Source organism: Saccopteryx bilineata, chromosome 2 (genome assembly GCF_036850765.1).
Source record: "Saccopteryx bilineata isolate mSacBil1 chromosome 2, mSacBil1_pri_phased_curated, whole genome shotgun sequence".
Lineage (NCBI taxonomy): Eukaryota > Metazoa > Chordata > Mammalia > Chiroptera > Emballonuridae > Saccopteryx > Saccopteryx bilineata.
In genome coordinates, this window is record NC_089491.1 from 58,058,165 (window position 1) to 58,085,986 (window position 27,822).

The 27,822-nt window shown below is 42.3% G+C and overlaps 1 protein-coding gene across 1 annotated transcript in view; it reads right to left on the minus strand.

The window, feature by feature from the left end:
• MAMDC2 (MAM domain containing 2) overlaps positions 1–27,822 on the minus strand; it is a 193,678-nt gene that overhangs the window by 75,724 nt on the left and 90,132 nt on the right. The window contains exons 6-7 of the mRNA XM_066257113.1: positions 13,334–13,590; positions 8,199–8,292 (exon numbers count right to left, since the gene is read on the minus strand). Coding sequence (XP_066113210.1) covers positions 8,199–8,292; positions 13,334–13,590 — 351 coding nt within the window. The remainder of the gene's footprint in view (positions 1–8,198; positions 8,293–13,333; positions 13,591–27,822) is intronic.

A 27,822-nucleotide genomic window follows, 5' to 3' on the forward strand; every position in this document is an offset into this window, starting at 1 on the left:
ACACACATGGAGAGATGACATTAGAGTGAGAAAAATGGACATAAGTGGAAATAACATGACTCTGCCTCAGCCCCCTCCCCTCACTCCTACCATACTAAGGCTTGCAGTTTTGATTTGCAGATAGGCCAAGAAAACAACTGATTGCAAGAATGTGGAGACACCAGGATCTGCATCACTGAACCTGGCCCCCGGAGTTGGGTCTCTGCGTCTCCATCATCCTCACCCCCGGTGGGCTTTGTCCACATTCTGGCTCCTGAACAGGGACCTAACCGGCATCCAAGGGACAGAAATTAATGTTTTTGGGAGACTGAAAAGATGGCAGCGGAAGAGGCAGATGCGCAGACGCCCAGCTCTCAACACCAAACTGGAATACAAATCAATTTAGGAAAAATCAGCGTGAAAAACCAACTCTAAACTACAAGAACAGCTCTCAAAAACCAAGGAGCAAAGAAGAAGCCACAACAAACCTGGTACGGAGCGCCTGAATCTCCCCTGCTTACAGGAACGGAGGGGGGGGTGAGGCTGAGAGCCCAGAGGGGATCTCACACAAGGGAAAAGAGCAGAAACTACTGCTCACAGCCACTTGCCTGGCGACCAGAGAGCGAGGTGTGTTGAAAAGACCAGCTTATCTCCCAAGCAGAAAGGAAAGAGAGAGGGACAGACTGTGAGGGGCTAAGGAATGAAGGAGACGACCTAAAAAAGCTGACTCATCCATGCTGGAGGTGGCCATAGCTGGGGGAGGGACTGAATCTTTCACAAAACAGAGCTGAACTGCTTTCGAATCAGAGATCTCCAGACATCTATCCAGTTCCAAACAGCGCAACAAGACACAGATGAAAACAAGAAGTGGGGAAGAGGGGCAGTAACTCAGGTCTCCATGGAGATCTGAGATACACCTCCCCCTACTGAAGCTGAGAAAACACCCTGCCCCTAGAGAGATTAATTGGCTAAAGAGGCCTTCAGAGTCTCAGGTTACACCCACCGCATTCCTGGATACAGTTTCAAGGAAGCCCCCTGCTGAGATCAGTAAAAAGACTATCACCTGTTAAGAAAACAAACAAATCAAGACTTCAAAGCTGCCCAAATCCGAAAGTAGATTACAGATAACAGCTGATACCAACCCAAGAAGACCTAGAAATAACTGAAAACTGGAGGCAGACAACACCAAGCCTAGATTCAACCAACTCTACAAATAAAACACCCGAAAACAGACAATGAGAAGACAAAGAAGTGCAATCCAAATGAAACCACAAGAGACACCTTCAGGAGATGAACTGAGTGATATGGAAATAATCAAACTTCCAGATGCAGAGTTCAAAATAATGATTGTAAGGATGCTTAGGGATCTTAGAACAACAATGGATGGTCATTATGAACACCTAAATAAAGAAATAGCAAGTATAAAAAAGAATCAGTCTGAGATGACAAATACAATATCAGAAATAAAGACCACAATGGAAGGAATTAAAAACAGGATAGACAGAGCTGAGGATCAAATCAGCGAGTTGGAGGACAACTGGAATGAAGGCATGAAAGCAGAGAAGAAAAGAGAAAAGAGACTAAAAAAGTCAGAGGAAACCCTTAGAGAGCTCTGTGACAACATGAAGAGAAATAACATCCACATCATAGGGGTTCCTGAAGAAAAAGAAAAAGAACAAGGGATAGAGACTTTGTTCAATCATATCATAGCTGAAAACTTCCCTAAATTAATGCAAGAGAAACTCTCACAAGTCCAAGAAGCACAGAGGACTCCATTAAAGAGAAACCCAAAGAAACCTACACCAAGACACATCATAATTAAAATACCAAAGCTAAGCGATAAAGAGAAAATATTAAAAGCTGCAAGAGAAAAAAAAGTTATCACCTACAAAGGAGCCCCCATAAGGATGACATCCGACTTTTCAACAGAAACACTTGAGGCCAGAAGGGAATGGCAAGAAATATTCAAAGTAATGCAGAACAAGAACCTACAACCAAGACTACTTTATCCAGCGAGGCTATCGTTTAAAATAGAAGGAGAAATAAAAAGCTTCCCAGATAAAAAACAACTGAAGGAATTCATTACAACCAAACCAATGCTGCAGGAAATGTTAAGGGGCCTGTTGTAAACAGATCAAAGTGGGAAAAGAATATAGCAAAAAAGGAATACAATTTTAAAGAAGAAAATGGCAATAAACAACTACATATCAATAATAACCTTAAACGTAAATGGATTAAATGATCCAATCAAAAGACATAGGGTAGCTGCGTGGATAAGAAAACAGGACCCATACATATGCTGCCTACAAGAGACACACCTTAGAACAAAAGATACACATAGATTGAAGGTAAAAGGATGGAAAAAAACATTTCATGCAAATGGAAATGAAAAAAAAGCTGGGGTAGCAATACTTATATCAGACAAATTGGACTTTAAAACAAAGGATATAGTAAGAGATAAAGAAGGCCAATACATGATAAAGGGAGTAATCCAACAGGAAGATATAATTATTATAAATATCTATGCACCTAATATAGGAGCACCCAAATATATAAAGCAGACTTTGATGGATTTAAAGGGTGAGATCAACAGCAATACTATAATAGTAGGGGATTTCCATACCCCACTAACATCACTAGATAGATCCTCAAGAAAGAAAATTAACAAAGAAACAGCAGACTTATTGGAAATACTAGATCAACTCGATTTAATAGATATCTTCAGAACCTTTCACCCGAAAGCAGCAGAATATACATTCTTTTCAAGTGCTCATGGTACATTCTCTAGGATAGACCACATGTTAAGGCACAAAAGTGCTCTCAACAAATTTAAGAAGACTGAAATCATATCAAGCACTTTCTCCGATCACAATGGCATGAAACTAGAAATGAACCACAACAGAAAAGCTCAAAAATTCTCAAACACATGTAAACTAAATAGCAGGTTGTTAAATAATGAATGGATTAAGAATGAGATCAAAGAAGAAATAAAAAATTTCTAGAAACAAATGACAATGAGCATACAACAACTCAAAATTTATGGGACACAGCAAAAGCATTACTGAGAGGGAAGTTCATAGCACTACAGGCATACTTTCAGAAGCTGGAAAAAGCTCAAATAAACAACTTAACCCTGCATCTAAAAGAATTAGAAAAAGTACAGCAAGTAAAGCCCAAATGTAGTAGAAGGAAGGAAATAATAAAGGTCAGAGCAGAAATAAATGACATAGAGGCTAAAGAAACAATACAGAGGATCAATGAAACTAGGAGCTGGTTCTTTGAAAATGTAAACAAGATTGATGAACCTTTAACTAGACTTACCAAGAAAAAAAGAGAGTGGACTCAAATAAATAAAATTAGAAATGAGAGAGGAGAAATAATAACTGACACAACAGAAATACAAAATATTTTAAGAAAATACTATGAAGAACTGTATGCCAAAAAACTAGACAACCTGGATGAAATGAACAAATTCCTTGAAACATACAATTTTCCAAAAATCAATCTGGAAGAATCAGAAAACCTAAACAGACCAATTACAACAAATGAGATCGAAACAGTTATCAAAAAACTCCCAACAAAGAAAAGTCCAGGGCCCGATGGCTTCACAACGGAATTCTACCAAATATTCAAAGAAGAACTAACTCCTATCCTTCTCAAACTATTTCAAAAAGTTCAAGAGGAAGGAAGACTTCCAAGCTCCTTTTATGAGGCAAGCATAATTCTGATTCCAAAACCAGGCAAAGACAACACAAAGAAAGAAAATTATAAGCCAATATCTCTGATGAATATAGATGCTAAAATTTTCAACAAAATATTAGCAAACCGGATCCAACAATATATGGAAAAAATCATACACCATGATCAAATGGGATTTATTCTGGGGAGACAAGAATGGTACAATATTCATAAATCAATCAATGTGATTCATCACATAAACAAAAAGAAGGAGAAAAACCATATGATAATTTCAATAGATGCGGAAAAAGCATTTGATAAAATCCAGCACCCATTCATGATCAAAACTCTCAGCGAAGTGGGAATACAGGGAACATACCTCAACATGATAAAAGCCATCTATGAGAAACCCAGAGCCAACATCATACTCAATGGGCAAAAATTAAAAGCAATACCCTTAAGATCAGGAACAAGACAGGGGTGCCCCCTTCACCACTCTTATTCAACATAGTCCTGGAAGTCCTAGCCACAGTAATCAGACAAGAAGAAGAAATAAAAGGCATTCAAGTTGGAAAAGAAGAAGTAAAACTATCATTATTTGCAGATGATATGATATTGTATATAGAAAACCCTAAAGTCTCAGTCAAAAAGCTACTGGACCTGATAAATGAATTCAGCAAAGTGGCAGGATATAAAATCAATACTCAGAAATCAGAGGTATTTTTATACACCAACAATGAACAGTCAGAAAGAGAAATTAAGGAAACAATCCCCTTCACAATTACAACCAAAAAAATAAAGTACCTAGGTGTAAATTTAACCAAGGAGACTAAAGACTTGTACTCGGAAAATTACAAAGCATTGATAAAAGAAATCAAGGAAGATACAAACAAGTGGAAGCACATACCATGCTCATGGTTAGGAAGAATAAACATCATTAAAATGTCTATTTTACCCAAAGCAATCTATAAATTTAATGCAATACCAATTAAAATACCAATGACATACTTCAAAGATATAGACCACATAGTCCAAAAATTTATATGGAATCAAGAGAGAACACGAATAGCCTCAGCAATCTTAAAAAAGAAGAATAAAGTGGGAGGTATCACACTTCCTGATATCAAGTTATACTACAAGGCCATTGTACTCAAAACAGCCTGGTACTGGCATAAGAACAGGCATAGAGATCAATGGAACAGAACAGAGAACCCAGAAATAAACCCACAGTTTTATGGACAACTGATATTTGACAAAGGAGGTAAGGAAATACAATGGAGTAAAGACAGCCTCTTCAACAAATGGTGTTGGGAAAATTGGACAGCAACCTGCAAAAAAATGAAACTAGATCACCAGCTTACCTCACTCACAAAAATAAACTCAAAATGGATAAAAGACTTAAATGTAGGCCGTGAAACCATAAGCATTTTAGAAGATAACATAGGCAGTAAGCTCTCCGACATCTCTCGGAGCAATATATTTGCTGATTTATCTCCACAGGGAAGTGAAATAAAAGACAGGATAAACAAATGGGACTATATCAAACTAAAAAGCTTTTGCACAGCTAAAGACAACAAGAACAGAGTAAAAAGACAAACTACACAATGGGAGAACATATTTGACAATACGTCTGATAAGGGGTTAATAACCAAAATTTATAAAGAACTTGTAAATCTCAACACCGGAAAGACAAACAATCCAATCAAAAAATGGGCAAAAGAAATGAATAGACACTTCTCCAAAGAGGGCATACAGATGGCCAATAGGCATATGAAAAAATGCTCAACATCACTAATTAGAGAAATGCAAATTAAAACCATAATGAGATATCATCTCACATCGGTCAGAATGGCGCTCAGCAACAAAACATCACAGAATAAGTGCTGGCGAGGATGTGGAGAAAGGGGAACCCTCCTACACTGCTGGTGGGAATGCAGACTGGTGCAGCCACTGTGGAAAACAGTATGGAGATTCCTCAAAAAATTGAAAATTGAACTGCCTTTTGACCCAGCCATCCCACTTTTAGGAATATACCCCAAGAACACCATAGAACGGTTCCAGAAGGAGAAATGCACCCCCATGTTTATAACAGCATTGTTCACAATAGCGAAGATCTGGAAACAGCCCAAGTGTCCGTCAGAGGACGAGTGGATTTAAAAGCTTTGGTACATATATACTATGGAATACTACTCAGCCATAAGAAATGATGACATCGGATCATTTACAATAACATGGATGGACCTTGATAACATTATATGGAGTGAAATAAGTAAATCAGAAAAAAACTAAGAACTATATGAATCCATACATAGAAGGGACATAAAAATGAGACTCAGAGACATGAACAAGAATGTGATGGCAACAGGGGTGGGGGCTGGGGGGAGGGGGGATGGGGCGAAGAAGGAGAGAGGGGTTGGGGGAGGGGAGGGGCACAAGAAAACCAGATAGAAGGTGACAGAAGACAATTTAACTTTGGGGGAGGGGTACACAGCACAATCAAATGTCAAAATAATCTAGAGATGTTTTCTTTCAATATATGTACCCTGATTTATCAATGTCACTGCATTAAATTTAATAAATAAATTAAAAAAAAAGAATGTGGAGACATTAATTTCAAAAGAACAATAACGCTAGTTTATGAGTTACTTGCTAGCTTTAGTTCCAATAACAAGGCCAAGAGGACTGCAGAAGTGAAGATAAGAACTTCCCTCCCTCAAGAGAAACTGCATGTCTGACCTCCCCCTGAGGGATCTGTCTCTCACAAATTCCCAAGATCCTCTCATAGAATCTGGCTGAGGAGTCTGAGCAGTTAAAATGGGTTTTTGAGGACAGGTGTTCCCCCATCTCATCAGGTTGCTGGCTCTTGACTAAAGCAACTGTTACATAAATATTGGCTTTTTGTGTCATGGCAGGCAGCTGAACCTGCATTTGGTAACAAAACCACAATTAACATCATTGAAATATTCACTGGAGATGGGATTAAGGAGCAATCAGATTTAGAGAAGTAAAACAATTTTGGTTTCTGTGTTCTGTCAAATTTAGAGACTCCTAGTCTTCGATTACAGTCTAGATTACAGCATTTTAATGAAAATATGTAAATCCAGTCTGGTTCTGTTTCACTAGCTTTTATTTAAAAATTAGAATTAGTAAAAATAATATTTTGTTTCAGTAAACTAGTATGTTCCTCTCTAATATTGGAATAATAGGTTAGCCTGAGTAAAAAATATTATCTTTCTGGCCCTGGCCGGTTGGCTCAGCGGTAGAGTGTCGGCCTAGCGTGCGGAGGACCCGGGTTCGATTCCCGGCCAGGGCACACAGGAGAAGCGCCCATTTGCTTCTCCACCCCTCTGCCGCGCTTTCCTCTCTGTCTCTCTCTTCCCCTCCCGCAGCCAAGGCTCCATTGGAGCAAGGATGGCCCGGGCGCTGGGGATGGCTCTGTGGCCTCTGCCTTGGGCGCTAGAGTGGCTCTGGTCGCAACATGGCGGTGCCCAGGATGGGCGGAGCATCGCCCCCTGGTGGGCAGAGCATCGCCCCTGGTGGGCGTGTCGGGTGGATCCCGGTCGAGCGCATGCGGGAGTCTGTCTGACTGTCTCTCCCTGTTTCCAGCTTCAGAAAAATGAAAAAAAAAAAAAAGAAAAATATTATCTTTCTTAGTTCCCTTTTTTGTAGGATATATCTGAAACCATATTAATTTAGAGATGAACTCTATCTTAAGTAAAAACCCGACTCTAAAAGCCAGGTTCAAAATTTATTTTCTATGCTCCATTATCCAAAATGAAGGCTCAAAGATAAAATGGGAATACTACAGTGTCTTTCTGGGGATTCTTAAAAAAACAAAGTCACTGAAAGGTAAGGTCAATTGCATTTATCTGAGTTATCATTAATACAATGTCAGACTTCTTATTCTAAAACATATCTTTTCCATTTCACTTTGAATTGATTTGCTTACCTATTTTTCCAGAAAATAAAGTTTGTTTTTCTTTTTTCCAAACACCAACTTTATGGAAATTACAAAATGTTTTACTTTATTAGCCATAATAAAGTAACTTGAGCCTTCACTTAGAGAATTTAAATTGAGTACATAAAATTTAGCAAAAAACCATCATAGAGATACATACCAAATACTAACACCTTTAAACATGAGGACATGTATAGGTCTTGGATACATAAAATTGGAAAGAGTTTTATAATTCTACTCAGTAGATTTTGAAAATTTTTTCTACCCACTGATCTACCTGTCTATGACATCCATTACAGAAAAAGATGAGGAAAGAATGAGTTAGCATTATTTAATTTTCATTTCCTACTATGTAGGGAAGATACCAGACAAGGACCTGTGGTGGCAGAAAAATTAGATTCACTCTGTGAGGAGGAAAAAAAGAGCAATATACTGGAAAAATGACTATTTGGTTAAATGATTTTAAAGCTGAGATAATAGAAAATGTAAGAAAATTAGAAAAAAATTAAAGCAAGTATGACCATTGGCATCTATTAAGAAGGAAAATTCCAAATGCGAGGAAAAAGAAAAATAGAAAGCTCACCTGTCTGATTTTGGCAGTGAACAGGAGAGAAAGCAATATCGTCCAGGGCAACATATCCTCCGTTGGGACCATTGAAAGCAACTTCAAAAATAATCTGCAGAGAAAAGTGACAGAGTGGGCAGCAGGTTTACATAATTTCTGTTAATTTTCCCCTTCCTTTGAGTGTCAACTAAAGTACTATGTCATTTTATGATAAAACTACAGAATTAAAATTTGCATTATGTACTTCAATTAAAGAAGCAACGGGTTACTTGCAGAAAGTTAAGTTCTCTCCCTGAACTTCATTGAGAACTAAACCTAAGGCCCTTGCCCTTTTTCATACATAAAATTCTATGTGAGGCTGTAATGCTGGTGGTCGAGGCCAGACAGGTTCGTATTGAATTGAGGCAGATGGTAGAGGAACTGCAGAACCGGAAAGCATAGGGTCACATCAATTTATAGGAGGCTCCCAGAGATGGGTGAGCGAATAAACAAAGGAAAACCACTTTTCACAGTGGAGGGCAAGGGATCAGGAAAACCACCCCTCATGGTGGCAGCTGAGGGAACCAGGGAACCACACCTCGCAGTGGCGGGAGAGCAATCTGGGAGAATTGCCCCCTAGGGAAAGCACCCATAGCTTTTCATACATGTGGCTTTCTGCCACGTGCTCACACACTAATTGTGTAAAGTGCTTGCAACCAGGAAACCAGCGAGCAAGCCTAACACAGCTGTTTTCCCCACAGAAGGTCATTAACAAAGTGTAGCAATCAATTCTCCTAAAGGTTAAGGCAAAATCAATCCTGGAAATTCTATGCATGGATGTTAGAGTTCCGGGCCTGTTTGAATGGTTAGAAAGAACATGGGGTTAATATGTCAAACCCTCTAGTTTTGCTCTCTTTTCTGCCACTAACACTGTGTTCAATCAACCACCTTCTGCCTGTGACCATAGGGATCAGCTATGCTGAGCACAGGAGTTGCCTGTATTGGGAAAACCACCCAAGTGTGAAGTCCATTCCTGTGAACTGATAAAATGGGAAGATACAGTGTTGAGTAGGGGTTGAAACTCAGATGCCGACCTACTAGGACTAGGCAGGTAATGATGTGTGTTTGGTGTGATGCAGCAAGAAAGGGCGCAGACTGTGGGGAAATGGGGAATACAAGCCCTGCCTAAAGGGCATAGCCACTGCTTGCTTGTCAATTACTGAAGTGGGGGAATTCAGGCCTAATGTGTCTGGATCTACTAAAGTGTCAAGAGAACTTGGATCTATAAATTTTTACTTGAAATCTTTGAAGTTTTACATAGTAGTAATTAATTTAAAAATTAAAACAAAGGAGCAAAAAACCCCAAAAAACAAACAACTCCCCCTCCCCCCCCCCACAAACCGAAACCAAACCAAACCAAATATACAAAAAGACCAAAGACCACTACAGCTGCGAGGCAGATCTTTGTGGGCTGGATTTGAACCATAGGCATCTAGTTTTCAGCCTTTTTTTTTTTTTGTGACAGAGACGGAAAGAGACAGAGAGGGACAGATAGAGACGGACAGACAGAAAGGGAGAGAGATGAGAAGCATCAATTCTTTGTTGTGGCTCCTTAGTTATTCATTGATTGCTCTTATATGTGCGTTGACTGGAAGCTACAGCAGACCGAGTGACCCTTTGCTCAAGCCAGCGACCTTGGGCTCAAGGTGGTGAGTCTTGCTCAAATCAGATGAGCCCACGCTCAAGCCAGTAACCTCGGGGTTTCGAACCTGGGTCCTCCATGTCCCAGTTTGATGCTCTATCTATACACTACGCCACCACCTGGTCAGGCTCAGCCTCTTCTGAACAGAATAGTGTCTTGGAGGCAGACAGACTGTAGTTCAAATCCCATTTCCATTGGTTACCAGCTTGGTGACCCTGGGCACATTGCTGAACCTCCTGGAACCTTGCTTTTCTTATTTACAAAATAGACATAACAGCACCTACCTGTAGGACTGTTGAGATTCAATGAGAAAATGTATATAAAGATCCTAGCATGCAGTCAGAAGTCAGGAGCATCATGAGCTCTGAACTAAAATCATGCTTTTTTTCTCCCAGGTTGACCTGTCTTGAACTCATATTTAGACCTGAGCCCAGTTAGCTACTAATTAGCTTGAGCAGGTCCCTTCTGGGTCTCAGCTTCTCCAATTTTGAGAGAAAAAAAAAAGTTTGCTCAAGATAATTTCCGAGATCTCTTTCAGCTTAACAATGATCCTGCAGAGGCCTGGACTCGGCAAAATCCAGGAAGACCCTGGAAATTTGTCTTTAGCAAGGCGAGAAGCACTGTGAATCAGGGGCACTGATGGTGGCAAACGAGAAGGGGCAAATGAAGTTTACAGACTTAACACAGGTCCCCGGAAGCTGATAAAGGAAGTGAATGGCAGAGCTTACCTTACTGAGCAGGCCAAACAAGAATGATGTTTCTGGGATCAGAATATGCTAACGTGCTCATCACAGCTCTGTGCCACTCTCTTGCTAGGAAAGAGGGTCTCAAATGCTTGTTTTCTTTTTCTTTTTTTTTTTTTAAACATATTCCAGTAGACTTTTTATTTTATTTTTTTAATTAATTTTAGAGAGGAGAGAGAAAGAGACAGAGAAGGAGAGAGAGAGGAGAGAGAGGGAGAAAGAGAAGATGGGGAGGAGCTGGAAGCATCAACTCCCATATGTGCCTTGACCAGGCAAGCCCAGGGTTTCGAACCAATGACCTCAGCATTTCCAGGTCGACGCTTTATCCACTGCGCCACCACAGGTCAGGCGCTTGTTTTCCTTTTCAACATTCATTGGAGAATACAGTGCCATTAAATTCACTGAATTCTGCAGGATACTTTTCTTTTCCTGGCAATTATGGAGAGCAAATAATGACAGCATAATGAGTTCAGACTACTAGAAGAAAATAACACATGTGTGAATCAAAAGGATACAGTTTAGTAATGTCCAGAATTGTACCTTTTCAAAACTTTGATTTTTTAAAAAAGTAGGTCATGTCTCACCAGTACAAATGTTGCCCAAGGAGTTTACAGTTGGAGGAAAAGATTTCACAAAGAAAATGCCGTGTGTGTGTGTGTGTGTGTGTGTATCTGTCTCATTTGACTTTAATAGAAGGAAAACTTTCAGAAGCAGTATGTGCATTTCTCTTTCTCCGTGTAACCCAAGCTCACAGAAAGTTTCCCGCTGGCTGGGGTACAAAAGCAAATTGAGGCCTGGTCAGCCTTTGGGATACAAAATAGCACACATGCTGCAAAAGGCATTGTGCTCTTTGTGGGGCTGTAAGGGGCGTGGGTGCGCAGAGGGGGCTCTGAAGAGGGTCAGGGGCGTGGCAAGCCGTCAGTAACCAGGACACAGAAACCAACACAAAAAACCAAAACCCAGTCTCAACCCTCACAGAGGCTCCAGACCAGGGGAGCAGGTGGCACCACGAAAAAACGTAATCCACCCTTTTTGCACTTTAAAAGGAACTAGGAAAGAGACTGCAAAAAGCATAAAGTAAAAGTAGGAAACAGTAAACAACCTGTGGTAACTAAGACTAATTATAGCTCCAAATCAGCAACCACAATGTTGCCCCACTGATTTGAGAGGTCCTATGGGGTCCTTAAAGAAAGCTGGCCTCAGCCTGACCTGTGGTGGCGCAGTGGATAAAGCGTCGACCTGGAAATGCTGAGGTCGCCGGTTCGAAACCCTGGGCTTGCCTGGTCAAGGCACATATGGGAGTTGATGCTTTCAGCTCCTCCCCCCTTCTCTCTCTCTCTGTCTCTCCCCTCTCTCTCTCTCTCTCTGTTTCTCCCTCTCCTCTCCTCTCTAAAATGAATAAACAAAAAAAAAAAAAAAAAAAAAAAAAGAAAGCTGGCCTTAGCCCTGGCCGGTTGGCTCAGTGGTAGAGCGTTGGCCTGGTGTGGAGTCCCAGGTTCGATTCCCGGCCAGGGCACACAGGAGAAGCGCCCATCTGCTTCTCCCCCCCTCCCCCCTCCCCCCTCTCTGTCTCTCTCTTCCCCTCCCGCAGCCAAGGCTCCATTGGAGCAAAGTTGGCCCGGGCGCTGAGGATGGCTCCATGGCTTCTGCCTCAGGCGCTAGAGTGGCTCTGGTTGCGACAGAGCGACACCCCAGATGGGCAGAGCATCACCCCTGGTGGGCATGCCGGGTGGATCCCGGTTGGGTGCATGCGGGAGTCTGTCTGACTGCTTCCCCGTTTCCAACTTCAGAAAAATACAAAAAAAAAAGAAAAGAAAAATAAAGCTGGCCTCCTCCTTCGGCCTTTGGTAAGACTGTAGCTCAGGAACCTTCCCAGGTGCCCAGCACTCACCAGCTGTGTGACCTAGATATAAAATGCCAAACCTCTCAGACCTGCTGTTTCTCCTTTCTCATATGTAATATGGGGATATTGTTATCTACTTTGTTGGATTGTTGTAAGTACTAGAATAGGTACATAGATATAGATATGCATTAATATATGTGCTTTGAAAAAAGGTCTTTCAAGGATAAACACCAAAATGTTAGTAGTTCTCATCTTTGCAGGATTAGTCCAGGCTGTTTTCGTTTGTTTTGCTTTCCAGAATTTTCTCATTCTTCTGCATTGGACAATTTATCACTCATGTAACTATAAAAAGTTTTAAAACTAAGGCACTAAGGTTTATTTCAGATTTGGACCAAAACCATAAATTATTTCTTATTTTTATGATATTATTTGTACTGTAGAGGACAAAAGAAGAAAATAATTTTTCTCTAGAAAGACTATTTCTTCAAATAAGGGATTAGAAATAACCTTCCTTATAACATTTCTTCAAAACTCAGAAATGGAAGTTCAAGAGTGACTTTCACTTAGAAGGCATCAATCTCTTTTGAACTTCCCATGACCAAACTGCAAGGTTCAAAGGGACAGTGTGTCCCCAGAACTGGTTGGTTGGCTGGCTTTTCCATATTCATAGTCTTGTTAGATGAAGTTGATAGAGGAGGAAAGCAGAAGGGAATACAAAAGTAGGAGGAGAAGTGGAGGGGATGGAGAAGGTAAAGGAAAAAGAAGATTGAAATACAGCAGAAAAGAAAGAACGAGTGTGAGACCGTGGCACCTCCTGACCTCCATGCCTGTGTGTGGGCAGCAGCCCTGCAGAGCGGCCAGGTCTGGGCACACCGGGAACACCTACCTCCATGGGGTATGGAGCACTGAACTCCACTTCAGCGAGGTTCCAGACAGGATTCCCTGGATTGTTGGTTTTCCAGATCTCCTCATACAGACCGGTCACATCCCGAGTATAAAGGGAGAAGACGTTGTCATTCTCCTGCTGGAGTTGATAATAAAATGACAGGCAGCCAGACATGGGGGCCGTGGTCATCGGGGAGATGAGCTGTGCCACCTCCTGGAAGTGCTTGATGTAAACTGAGTCCACGTACATGTAGTGGCCTGAAACCCGCAGAGAAAACACAGCATAAGACAGGCTGGGGATTTTCAGGTGAAATGGTGTGATTCTGAGATTTACTTCAGAATTCTCCAGTGGGAGTGGTTCAGGGGAAGCAAATGAGTTACAGATGAAGAAAGTCTGGCCATGGGTTGATGAATGGTGCACCTGGGAGATAAATACATAGAGTTCACTGTGCTCGGCTAAAGGCAAGATAAGGACCATTCTTCTTCTTTTCCTTGCTTTCGATTGAAGTAAACATACACATAGAAAGGTAGAGGTATCATCTGTAAAGTGCTTGAGTTTCACACGCTGAACACAGCTGTGCAAAGAAACAGAGCATTACCACAGAGGCCCCCCTCCTCCAAGTCTTCTTTGAGTTATAAGATTTTTAAGAATATACCAAGTGAACAGAACCATCTGTTCTTAAAAAGGCATAGAGGGTCTCTCTTACACAGCTTTACAATATATACACATACTATCGTTGTATATTCTTTGAATGAAACTGAGATTTATATTCATACTGGATGATAAGGTGAACTTCTTTAATAGAATATTAGGTCAATCGACATGGCAGATAGGATTAGGATCTAGAAGGCTGACCTTGTGATATCATTCTTGGGAAAGCCTTGGTGGGCTCTGGACTAGAGGCTGACCTCCATTAAAAGCTCTTCGGTAAAATTGAGAAATGGTGAGGCAGAATGAGGAGGGACTTGATTTGGCATTGAAAGAACCAAGTTTAAATCTTGCTCTATCTCATACTAGTCCTGTGACCTTAAGGAAGTTACTGAATCTCCCTGGGCCTCATATCCCTAATCTCTAGAATGAGAACCAAACACTTCTCTCCTTGGGTTGATACGAGTATGAAATGAGATTATGTTTGTGAAGTGCTTCGTGTGTTCCTGACACACTGTAATTGCCTAACATAATTATAATGAAATAAAGTAATGCCATTAATGAGTCTGTTACCATGCTTTCCTCATTGTCTGTTTTATGTAAAGAGGAGCAATTGTTAGTAGCGATTCTGTTTGAATTTGTTTAAGCTGCAATGAGAGAGGAAGGCTACGCAATGTAGCTTCGACAGAATAGCACTTGTGTTTACAAACTCAGTACCACTACAGCCTAATATTTTTGTACTGACTACATTACGCCTGGTTAATTATAACTTCTTGTATCCTTGGCAAAATAGCGGTAAGGATATCAGGGAGAATATATACAGTCACACACCAGACACTGACTCCGCATCCAGCACGCTGTCCAGAATGTGTAAGCCCTCAACCAATAGCTATTCAAAGCACAGATATGGCCTCCGGAAGGTCCTCACCTCAACAAGGCAGAGGAAAGAGACCCAACAAAGCTTACTTTCTCTAGGTAGCAAATTGTTTAGTGACCCAAATAACCTTTCTTGTTTAAACATTATTCCTCTGATCACCTGGCCAAGCTATGCAACTGTGAATAAACGGAGGTCACAAACTCAGATGCTCAGAGGAGCCAGTTTGATCAGGTATATGATCAAAATGGATTGGGTCAGGGAGGAAAAAAAGAGGGTGGTGAGTTAGTTGCCAACACTTGAAATCATATTTCACCAGCAATGAGGAACAGAAATCAAGTTTCTCTGGGAAAATCAGAAACTCCGATAGCCCTAGGCTCATGTTCTCCTGCCGCAAGGAGCAGCTGGCGATAAAAGCAGCGCCCTCGCATGGCGGGTGCGCTCCAGCCCACGCTCAGCCCATCCCTCCTTTCCCAGCAGGTGTCCAACATCCAGCCTGCTGCCACGGGCTTTTCCCACTGAAGTTCAGAATCCAGACTTTTATGGCAGATCTATCCATTTTAAATGATCCTATGTATCAGTTTGCTAGGGCTGCTATAACAAAGTACAGGTACTACAAAGTAGGCGGCTTAAACAACAGAAATTTATTGTCTCTGAGTTCTGGAGCTAGAAGCCCAAGATCAAGGTATCAAAAGGAATGGATCCTTCTAAGGGTTGTGGGAGGAATCTTTTCCAGGTCTCTCTCCTAGTTCCAGTGGTCTGCTGGCATCACCCGGTCTCTGGCTTGATGTTCATGTGGCGTTCTCCCTGTGCATGTCTCTCTCTGTCTCCAAATTTCCCCTTTTTATAAGGACACCAGTCATTATAAAGCACTGTTATAAGAATGGTTCTTATCTTGTCTTTAGCAGAGCAAGCACCCTACTTCAGTATGACCTTGTCCTAAGTAATTATATCTGCAATGACCCTATTTTCAAATTAAGTCACATTTAGAAGTACCGGGGGTTAGAACTTCAACATGAATTTTGAGGAAATATAATTCAACCCATACTAGCCTAACCATAATGTGTATATACCAGATGAACAAGTCTGCAGGCTGGAAACAGCTGATAGAAACCCAATTTGCCACCTCTGGGGAGGGACTTTAAAAGAAGAATCAAACGCCAGACTGAACAAAATCAAGAACCTCTGACATGCAAGGAAGGCCACCCTCCAGTGCCCTCTAAACAATGCTGGTGGCCAGCTGGCCTCGACTAGCACCCTTTACTAATGGAGAATGCATGTGAGCAGCTGGCCTTCGTAACATACCTCTGTCCACTGAGAACTCACATGAGTGTCAAAGGCAGAGAGAAAAATTATTATTATTATTATTATATTTTCACTTTAAATAATTTTTAATTTTTCAATTATAGTTGACATACAATATTATATTAGTTTCAAGTGTAGACTCAGTGATTGGACATTACATAACTTACTAAGAGATCACCCCCATAAATCTAGTACCCATCAGACGCCATACATAGTTACTACAATAGAATTGACTGTGTTCTCTCTGCTGTACTTTATATTCCTATGACTATTCTGTAACTACAACTTGTGCTTCTTAATCCCTTCACCTTTCTCACCCACCCTACCAACACCCCTCCCATCTTTCACCCAGTTCCCCAAACCCCCTCCCCTCTGGCAACCATCAGTTCTCCAGAGAGGAAATTTTTAATGCCCTTTGTTTTTTTGTTGTTATTGTTTTTTGTATTTTTCCGAAGCTGGAAACGGGGAGGTAGTCAGACTCCCGCATGCGCCCGACCAGGATCCACCCGGCACGCCCACCAGGGGGCGATGCTCTGCCCCTCCGGGGCGTCGCTCTGTTGCGACCAGAGCCACTCTAGTGCCTGGGGCAGAGGCCAAGGAGCCATCCCCAGTGCCCGGGCCATCTTTTGCTCCAATGGAGCCCCAGGCGCGGGAGGGGAAGAGAGAGACAGAGAGGAAGGAGACGGGGAGGGGTGGAGAAGCAGATGGGTGCCTCTTCTGTGTGTCCTGACCGGGAATCGAACCCAGGACTCCACACGCCAGGCCGACGCTCCACCACTGAGCCAACCGGCCAGGGCCTTAATGCCCTTTGTAATAATACATCTTATAAATAAGACACTCTCTTTCCAAGATATACCACTGAGAGAACTGTGTAGAAGAGCTGTAATACTTCGTTTACTTGATACTTCACTGTGGGGGCCATGGAGGTAGGCTCCTGCCATTTTCTTCAAGTGAACTTGCTGCGTGGATCACAGCTGATGGACAGCCTCTAGGTGTCTCATGTTGGATCCATAACAGTCTGTGCCAAGGCGACGCTGCACTGGGCTGTTCTCTGCCAGTGTCCAAGCACTGCAGGGGGGCCGGAGCAGGGCCAGTCTGTGTGACAAGGGGCTGTTCCACAACCCATCAGCCTGGCCCCTTACTTTCACAGTCATCAGCCTTCTGTCCTGTGCTGAAGGCTCCTCCACCCCATGCTGCATTGTGACTTGTGTGGAACCTAGATACTTCCAGTGCCATGGGCCCTTTTGTTCATAAAATATATTAAAAATTATAGTTTATAACTGCAATGATATAAAGATGAATATAATCTAGGCTGGACTTATATTTGTTGCTATGACATTCATTTTTTTTGTTTAAAAAAAAAATATAACCATTTTCATGGATCCCTAAAAATATCATGGCTCCTAGGCACTGTGACAACTATGCCTAATGGACATGCTGACCTGGCCCAGCTACTCCAGCTCTCTCCCCCTCTATCCTTCAGTCATTTCACACCTAATCCTCCCTTTGTCTGCTTCTTCTTCTTTTTTCTTTTCTTTTTTTTTTTTACAGGGACAGAGAGAAAGAGTCAGAGAGAGGGATAGATAGGGACAGACAGACAGGAACGGAGAGATGAAAAGCATCAATCATCAGTTTCTCATTGCAACACCTTAGTTGTTCATTGATTGCTTTCTCATATGTGCCTTGACCGTGGGCATTCAGCCAACCGAGTAACCCTTTGCTCGAGCCAGTGACCTTGGGTCCAAGCTGGTGAGCTTTTTGCTCAAGACAGATGAGCCCTAGCTCAAGCTGGTGACTTCGGGGTCTTGAGCCTGGGTCTTCCGCATCTCAATCTGATGCTCTATCCACTGCGCCACCGCCTGGTCAGACTGTCTGCTTCTTCTTAGAGGACCCAAACTGACAGCAATGAAGAGGGAAATCATTCTAACCAGGGTGAAGGACACCTCCAGCGACTCTTGGAGACTCTCAGTGAATCTGGGGAGACCTCACAAACCCACTTGAGATGATTTGTTCTACTTACAGAATGCATGATAACTGTGCTTAGAGTAATGTCCCAGACTCTGTCTCATTATGCATTATTTTTCTCACAGCTGACAGAAATCTGACCGTCCTCTTTAAAGGGTAGTTACTTACCTGCGGTGTGAACAGTATTTTAATCCCTGGATTTTCAGTTAAAGTGTCTCATTCAAAACACATGCACAAGACACTTGGCCATGTGAGCCACAATTACATTTCTGATCCAAAAAACATTCAGCAAACACAATGTGACCTGCCCAAAGTGAGTCAGATGGGCTTTTTGGAATAAGAACAGGACTGCTGACAAGTAACATATGGAACCACTAGACCAGGCCACATACTGCCCCCTGCTCTGCATCATTCATTCGTTGTTGCCAATCTCAGTAAGACTAAGTCTTTCACTGGAAAACGAAAGGTTACTTACCCTACCTAAATTTATCATTTCAGTTGAAGGGTTGGCGATGACTCAGAAATCATCAGGTTATCTGCCCAGGCTGAATGTCTCATTGCTGGGTAAAATCTGCTCTGAGCAAATGGTTGGATACATGTGTATCTTTCCAAAGGGAATTTAGAAGGTAGCCCAGGGTTCTTAGAAAATTATGTCTACTGTCTGATATTATGAGAATTTTCCTTCCCAATGCAATGAGGTCAACCCTCTTATCTGGTTTTAGAGCCTCCAGAATTTCTGGGAGAGGCAATTCTTATCAGATCCTTTAAGTTTGAATAGGATGAAACTAGATAGAGATGGACCCCATGTGGAAAGGCTCCTATAATCAACAAAATCATTGGGAATCCTAGAGGCCACAAAGATTTGTAAGTATTACATTTTTCATTGGAAATGAGAGAATCTATAAAGGGGACAAGGGGTTCCCTATAAGATAAAATATTGAGAAGTTTGTTGACATTCCTCTAAAGTCTGTGCACTCTGCCTTACTCAGACTGGGAGCCAGTCTGTTTCCCCCTAATTCTGGATTATATACTAAAAGCCTGCAGTTTCTAGGGAGAAAAACAATTTCCAATTCTGTTGAAATATCAAAAGGCTTGGTAGTGCCAGCCAGAGCTCAGCCCCCACTGGGATCATTTCTGCAGCAACCGTATGTGTACACCAACTTCTGAAGAGGGTTTAAAATTTTTTTCCCATTGATTTGAGAGAGAGAGAAAGAAGAAGGGAGTGGGTAAAGGGGGAGAGAGTCATATGTGCCCTGACTGGGGGTCGAACCCACAACTTCTGTGCACTGGGACGATGCTCTATCTGCTGAGCCACCCAGCCAGGTCTTCCTTCCTTCCTTCCTTCCTTCCTTCCTTCCTTCCTTCCTTCCTTCCTTCCTCCCTCCCTCCTTCCCTCCTTCCTTCCCTCCTTCCCTCCTTCCCTCCTTCCTTCCTTCCTTCCTTCCTTCCTTCCTTCCTTCCTTCCTTCCTTCCTCCCTCCCTCCTTCCTTTCCTCCTTCCCTCCTTCCTTCCTTCCTTCCTTCCTTCCTTCCTTCCTTCCTTCCTTCCTTCCTCCCTCCCTCCCCCCTCCCTCCCCCCTCCTTCCTTCCTTCCTTCCTTCCTTCCTTCCTTCCTTCCTTCCTTCCTTCCTCCCTCCCTCCCTCCCCCCTCCCTCCCCCCTCCCTCCCTCCTTCCTTCCTTCCTTCCTTCCTTCCTTCCTCCCTCCCTCCCTCCCTCCCTCCCTCCCTCCCTCCCTCCCTCCCCTCCCCTCCTCTTTCTTTCTTTCTTTCTTTCTTTCTTTCTTTCTTTCTTTCTTTCTTTCTTTCTTTCTTCTTTTCTCTTTCCTTCCTTCCTTCCTTCCTTCCTTCCTTCCTTCCTTCCTTCCTTCCTTCCTTCCTTCCTTCCTTCCTTCCTTCCTTTCTCTCTCTTTCTCTCTTGCATTGGGACGATGCTCTATCTGCTGAGCCACCCAGCCAGGGCCGAGGGCTTTTCTTCTTTCTTTCTTTCTCTTTCTTTCTTTCTTTCTTTCTTTCTTTCTTTCTTTCTTTCTTTCTCTTTCTTTCTTTCTTTCTTTCTTTCTTTCTTTCTTTCTTTCTTTCTTTCTTTTTTCTCTCTCTTTCTTTCTTTCTTGCAGTTGTCCCTGGATTAGCTCAGTTTTTCATATGCAACCAGTTTTCCATATTCCCTTGACTTAGAAAAGAACTTTGAAGGAAGTTCCTGAATTTTTATTTTCAAACAGTCTGGCTAACCAGCATTCCACAAAGATCGCCCTCGGCTTGGCTGCCAAGCCAAAAGGCGTCCTCTGACTCAGCTGTGATTCCGCCCTGTTGGCCACATTTGTGCTCTGGTTGTGACGCCTGCATCTGTGTCATGGTTGCCTGGACAAGCCATCTTTGGAGTAAGGGGGAGAGTGGTCTGCAGAAACGTTTGCCTGCTGGGAACACTCACTGGTCTGCTGCCATTGTGAAGATGCAACACCCAAAGACAGCAAGTTATCGTGTCTTCTGTCCTAGTCTATGAATCCAACCGTTTTCTTCATGAACCTTTAGTTCTATGGGTTTAGATAAATTTTACTATAATAGAGTCAGATTCTAGCTTTTTTATACACTGTTCAGGGATGGCATAAATGTAAATGAATGTGAACTGAAACTTCTCCTGGTCTCTGCTAAGTTCTTAATACTAACAATAGTAGGTGATGAGTATGTTTTCTAAAGAGCAGTGCAGACCATCCATGTAGAATATGCTACACTGTGGTTGACCTGGCAGCTAAGCCAACTCCAGCAGATTCAGCCCACCTCTCCCCGCTAGCCTGTGTGCATGACAGGACTGGAAAGGGATCAGAGAGACTGGAGACAGGGCTTCTTTGAAGAGTTGCCAGGAAGCTGACCTGTCAGGTGTTTCCTTTTGAGCCTCAATGGAAGGGGAGAGAATGTATTCTCATTCAGAAATGTAGAAACACCATATCCCTGACCATAGAACGAGTTTTGCAAGATTTGCAGATGAGTAAATGAAAAGAGTTCTGTAAAGGCCATAAATGTTCCCTGATGTCTAGATTCCGGAAAGCCCTCAGGATGCTGCCTTCACAACCTCTGTAAAAGGCCAAGACAACCGAGCACATTCTTTTGCTTTTTGTAAAATGCCTCGCTGAGCACTCTCTCCCTAGGTTGTTCCAAGGATAACCCGAAGCCTGTTTCATTCTGTAAAACTGCTTTGGCTAGGTGTTCACCCCCTCCGCTCTCTTCTTTAGGTCTATAAAAGCAAACCCTTTAGTTTGTTTGGGGCCGTGAGTTCTTTAGGAAGTGAATCCACACGTGGTTGCCAGCATTAAATTAAAGACTCCTTAATTTGGCTACTTTAATTGTGTGGCAAAATGTTTGTTTCCTCGCTGTCCAGATATAACAGTTCTTACCCTGATCCAAGGGAGGAGACTTAAGGGAACGCCTGGCAGAGAGGATGGAAGAAGGAAATGCAATCTAACTTCATCCCCACCCATGCCACAGAAATTCCACACTCTGCAATTGCCTTGGGCCACAAGAGGAGGGCGGTCAGAGTTATTGGGAGAACTTGATGAGCAATAACTGGAGTTTGTGGGGTATAGAGGCTGGTGTCTGACTCTTGACTGCATAAATCTAAAGGCAAGATGACTGTAGGAGGGACCTGTGGGGGCAGAGTGGACAGAAAGGACTTTGTTGCCAGTGAACTGTACTTCTAGAATTTGATGGGGCAAAGATTTGGGTTTTCCCTGAACCTAAGTGGGTAACTCAGATGGTAGCTGGGCTAGAGTACCTTGAAGGACTCTTCCCAAAAGGATTGTGTGCAGTGTGGTAGCTCCAACAGAAAGGGGCTGGCCTGGTATGCCATGTCTTATAGGAGCTAAAGGGGGTTTACAGAGAGTGCATCACCCCTGCTTCGGAATAGTGGAGTGGGCTTCTCCACTGGCTGTGAGAGCAATGGCCAGCATTTGGCCTCATGCAATACAAAGGGCATCAACTCCAGATTAAACAGCACTGGCCACATAAAACCTTTTGTCCACTTCCCTTCCCTTTCTGTCCCACTCTCATCATGCCTCCCCCAACCCTGGAGGAGCCGGGAGCAGCAGAGTGAGTGGGGGAAGGGCAAAGAGGAGAAGTATGAAGAAATAAAGCACACGCCCTCTCTCTTCGGCTCTACCGTGCTCTGGCTGGGGGAAGATTTGAATTGGGTGCAATTTTCAAATTTTGACTCGACTGAACTTGAGCCTTTAAAAAGAAGCTGTTAATACTAGAAAACAGTAAGTCGTCCAAGGACAGGGAGAGAGAGACAACCCAGCAGAGCTTGTACAAGCGTTGGAAAAAAATGAACAAAGCTGCCTCCCTACTGAGTGCTTGGGCAATGAAACAAACAGATCAGTGCAGAGAGCCAATGCGTAGATGCTGTTAACATGACGCTTGAGCTCAATCTGAATTGAGATGAGAATGTCATGAGGTGTGGAAGGATGATCCATCGTCTCAGGGTCTTCAATGGAATACAATAATTCTGACCTTATTTTAGGTTTTGAAACCTTGGTCAGCTCCTTCTATAGTGGCACTGTAAGCAGATTTGACTTAAAAAATCTCAGCAAAGAAATGGATTTCCCTCATTATTTTTCCAGCGATTATCTTCTTTTTTGCTAAGGCCGATAGAAAACAATAATGATCTAAGCTATTTTGCTTCACTTCATAAAATATTAAAAAAGAAAAAAAGCCCATATATGTGATGAATCAGAATCGAGTAAGAAAAAGTAAATAAAATTCCATCCCCTCCAGTATTCCAAAGCTAAATCCATAACAATTCTTATTGTGTATTTTAGACATTTTCATCCTTAGACAAGAATCTGGAGACATAGTGTTCAGTTGAAAATTCTGACTCACAGTTTGGGGCTAACTGTTGTAAACACACAGCTGAATAAAGGAAAATTCATATCCACATCCTATTTTTCAGATATTGCATTCACTGTTTCCTTTTCTACAACATAAAGGCCAGAGCCCTCCTGGGAAGACCTCCTCCAACCTCTCTGAAACATTAAAGCTTCTGAGCAGGCACACAGCTTCCCCGGCCCTCGCTCTTTGCTTCTCCAGTTTTTACCTGAAAGCAAAGGTGTAAATTGCTTCCAGTGTGTGATTGAACACGAGATGAATTTATATAGAGCAAAATCTGCTGCCGCGGGCAGACAGCTGAACCATTTAATCTTTACTTTGCCACCCAAACGGATGGAGCACAGAGAAAATCAATACACCAGGCAGAAGGCAAATGTAGTAAGAAAGGGAACATTTCTCTTATTTAGCGGATTGGAGATATATTTTTTTCCAAGAGTGATCCTGGTTTAAATCTTTGAGCCATATCTGTAGAGTGTTTTTCAAATAAAATATTTAAAAATCTTTAGAAGTTATCTTTTTTTTGCCCTATTGTATATAGAGGAAAGTCTTACTTAGGAGTCCAAGTGTGAGGAGTGTGAATGAGTGTGTGCTGGTGTGTTTGCATTGGCTGAAAATGAAATAGGGCTGTTTGGTTAATGTTTGGGCAAAACCTTAGTCCAAAAGCTGACTGCAGTGAGAGAGCAGAGGAGAGCTGGAAGAATCGAGTGGAATACAGGCATCCAGGCATCCTGCTTATCATTTGCAGGAACATAATCTTGGATGTAGGGGCTCCTCTACCATCGGCATACATCCCGGCATTCTCAAATACTTTTCAACTGTCTAATAAGCCGTCCACTCTCATGCCTATACACCTCTGCATATGCTGCCCTTATCTTCTCCTTATTCATTTGGCAAATTGCAATTCTGATATCACTTCCTCTAGAAAGTCTTTCCTGAACTGCAAATCCGAGGTAGCCCTTCTCACTTTTCTGGCCCTGTATCATTTATTTCGTACCTCTGTTAGTCAGGTTTCACTGGGCATGTTTACATATAACTTTGGTATTTGACTAATTGGAAAAATGCCATAATATATATTAAAACAGAACTTTATTAAAGCATGAAGAAGTCCTAAAATAAAGAGACCTATTTACTTTTCTCAAGCTCAGAGTTCCCTAGTTTATTTATTACCTATAGCTTTTCTCTCCTCATATAAAGATTATTATCCTCCATAAATGGTATTATAGGGAACAGCATTTTGGAAAACTTGGTTCCTGTGAGTTTTTTGTTGTTGTTGTTGTCATTCTTTTCCTCAGAATGATAATTCTGAGATTTTTCTTTTTTTTTTTTAAACTTTATTTTATTTATTCATTTTTAGAAAAGAGAGAGAGAGGGAGAGAGAGAGACAGGAGAGACAGACAGAGAGAGAAAGGGGGAGGAGCTGGAAGCATCAACTCCCATATGTGCCTTGACCAGGCAAGCCCAGGGTTTCGAACCGGCGACCTCAGCATTCCAGGTCGACACTCTATCCACTGCGCCACCACAGGTCAGGCTCCTGTGAGCTCTTTGAGGTCAGTAACTATTTTTGTATCACCAGGATATGTAAGAATGTCTAACATATAAAAAGTGCTTATCATGTGTTTGTTGAATGAATGAGTGAATGAATGAATGATGAATGAAGAAGCTTCATTCTGTTGTTAAGGCTCTGATTGGACTGACTATGTAACCCAGTGGCCTGCTGGGAGGGACATAAAAGTACCCCACAGATTTTTTTCCCTTCAGGCCCAAGGTCAGCTTTGGTTTTGAAATCAGGGACTAAGCATGCTAGTGGGCAAAGTTGCCTGCCTTAGGGGAGTGTTTTGTTTTTGTTTGTATTTTTCTGAAGTGAGAAGCAGGGAGGCAGAGAGACAGACTCCCACATGCATCCGACTGGGATCCATCTGGCATGCCCACTAGGGGTCGATGCTCTGCCCATCTGGGGCATTGCTCCATTGCAACCAGAGCCATTCTAGCACCTGAGGTAGAGGCCATGGAACCATCCTCAGTGCCCAGGCCAACATTACTCCAATGGAGCCTTGGCTGTGGGAGGGGGAGAGACAGAGAGAAAGGATAGGGGGAAGGGTAGAGAAGCAGATGGGCACTTCTCCTGTGTACCCTGGCCGGGAATTGAACCCGGGACTTCCACACGCCAGGCTAACGCTCTACTATGGAGCCAACCGACCAAGCCCTTTAAGATAAACAAGGAAGAAGATAAAAGACAAGAAAATGGAGTGGGGAATAGGGGACAGGACAAGGAGTGAGAGAGGAGAGAAGCAAGTGCCTATAGCAGGGATGATCATGTCCTACCACCAACTCTTAGTGTTTCTCAGGGATGATGATATCATTATACCTATCTTTTAATACAGATACTAAAAAAAAGACTTCTGATTAAGATATTTGAAAAGACAGATCCTATTTTTATTGCCCCCTAGGCCTTTTAGACTTGTTTTTCTTTTTCTTAATGCCAAATGCAGTGTGCTTATAAGAACCCAGGAGGGACCCAAAACATTTTAAAATAGGTCTAAACAGGTGGTGAATTTGAAGATTCTGATGTACAGCATTAGTTAAAGAGAAAGCAGTAAAATATTAGACCTCAAAGATACCTTTGTGATTGTGGGATTCAAATTTCTCATTTGCAAACAGGCCATTGGAGACTCTGGGAACTTAAGAGCAATATAAAGCAATAACATCCAACACAATGTAGCAGTCTAGTAATTGGAGCGTAGGTGTCATGACTCGTAGCCTCGTCCTCTTTTTCTATCTCTTGTTGACACAAATATGGTCAAAATGTCTGTGGTCACAATTGTGGATGAGCAAGGACTAGAGGTGATGCACTCTTCAAAGTCTGGATTACATTCAGGTAACACAGACAAATAAATGGTTTGACACTAGTCCACAAGTCTGTGCCTCTCTCAGGAAATAAGTGTTCTCCCCAGCCAGCTGGTCCTCACCTTCAATGAGGATGAACAGTGATGCCTTGGATAATTATTATATCATGACATTGGTTATTTAGAGGTTCTGATCTTGAAACTAATTTTTAAGTGATTGAAAAAAGTTCTTAAACATTTCCCATACTTAAATTTGTACCTCTGAGATTATGACACCAAGGATTATTGCAATTTTAATGCATTAGTCTTTCAAGATTTTGTGTACTCCTTGTACTAGATTCTAAATATGGCAGAAAATCAATTTCAAAATTAGCTTACTCCCATAAATAAAAAGGAAAAGTTTCTTTTTTGAAGCTCCAAGAGATTATTAGTTGCTGCATTCATTTAAACAAAAATGTCAAGAGGTGGTGACATTTTATTATTTTGAGTTAACCTAATTATATTTTAAAATACTCATGCAGCTTGACCAGGTGGTGGCACAGTGGATAGAATGTGGGACTGGGACACGGAGGACCCAGCTTCGAAATCCTGAGGTCTCTGGCTTGAGCGCGGGCTCACCAGCTTAAGCACGGGGTTGCTGGCTTGAGCGTGGGATCATAGACATGACCCCAGGGTCACTAGCTTGAACCCAAAAATCTCTGGCTTGAAGCCCCAGGACATTGACTTGAGCCCAAAGGTCACTGACTTGAGCTCAAGGTTGCTGGCTTGAGCAATGAGTCACTTGCTCTGCTGCAACCCCTGGTCAAGGCACATATAAAAAAACAATCAGCCCTGGTGGGTGTGCCAGGTGGATCCTGGTCGGGTGCATGCAGGAGTCGGTCTGACTGCCTCCCCATTTCCAACTTTGGGAAAAAAAAAACAAAAAACAACAATCAGGTCCTGGCTGTTTGGCTCAGTGGTAGAGCATCGGCCTGGCATGCAGAAGTCCAGGGTTCGATTCCCAGCCAGGGCACATAGGAGAGGTGCCCATCTGCTTCTCTACCCCTCCTCCTCTCCTTCCTCTCTGTCTCTCTCTTCCCCTCCCACAGCTGAGGCTCCATTGGAGCAAAGATGGCCTGGACGCTGGGGATGGCTCCGTGGTGCTAGAGTGGCTCTGGTCGCAACAGAGCAACACCCCGGATGGGCAGAGCATCGCCCCCTGGTGGGTATGCTGGGTGGATCCCAGTCGGGCGCATGCAGGAGTCTGTCTAGACTGCCTCCCTGTTTCCAGCTTCAGAAAAAAAATGCAAAAAAAAAAAAAAAAAGAAAAAGAAAACAATCAATGAACTAAGGAGACTAAGGAATCATAACAAAGACTTGATGCTTTTTATTCCTCTCCCTTCCATATCTGTCTGTCCCTATCTGTCCCTCTTTCTGTCTCTCTCTCTCTTCTCTGTCACAAACACACACACACACACACACAAATAAATAAATAAAACAAAATACTCATGCAGATTCATGGATTAATTTATCATGAATGGTTATCCTTCACCCTACATATATAGCATGAGTCATAAGTAGAGATGGGATGTGGATCTTTAGGGTCAAGATATAGATATAGACATGAAAACCCCAATCTTTTGTCATTTACATAATTGCTAAACCTGCCTTATTTTTAAAAGAAGAAAGTGAAAATATCTCATCTTTTTACAATCTCAACGCCTTATGGAAATGATCCTATATATGTCTAAAAAAATAGTTTCTGCAGTAGTTTTTTGTTCTTTTGTTCTGTCTTACCCTTATTTCTCTTCTGTGGAAACTTTTTCCTTAAGGTTGAGTTTTCTCTGCAGAGAACTAGTCTACATGGCCACTAGGGGGCCCTGCTACAAGATTACTGTATTTACCCATGTATAAGACACACATTTATTGGAAAAATATGGGGTCTAAAAACTGGGTACGTCTTATACAGTGGTTGAGAGTCTTTTACTTGCATTTCCCTCT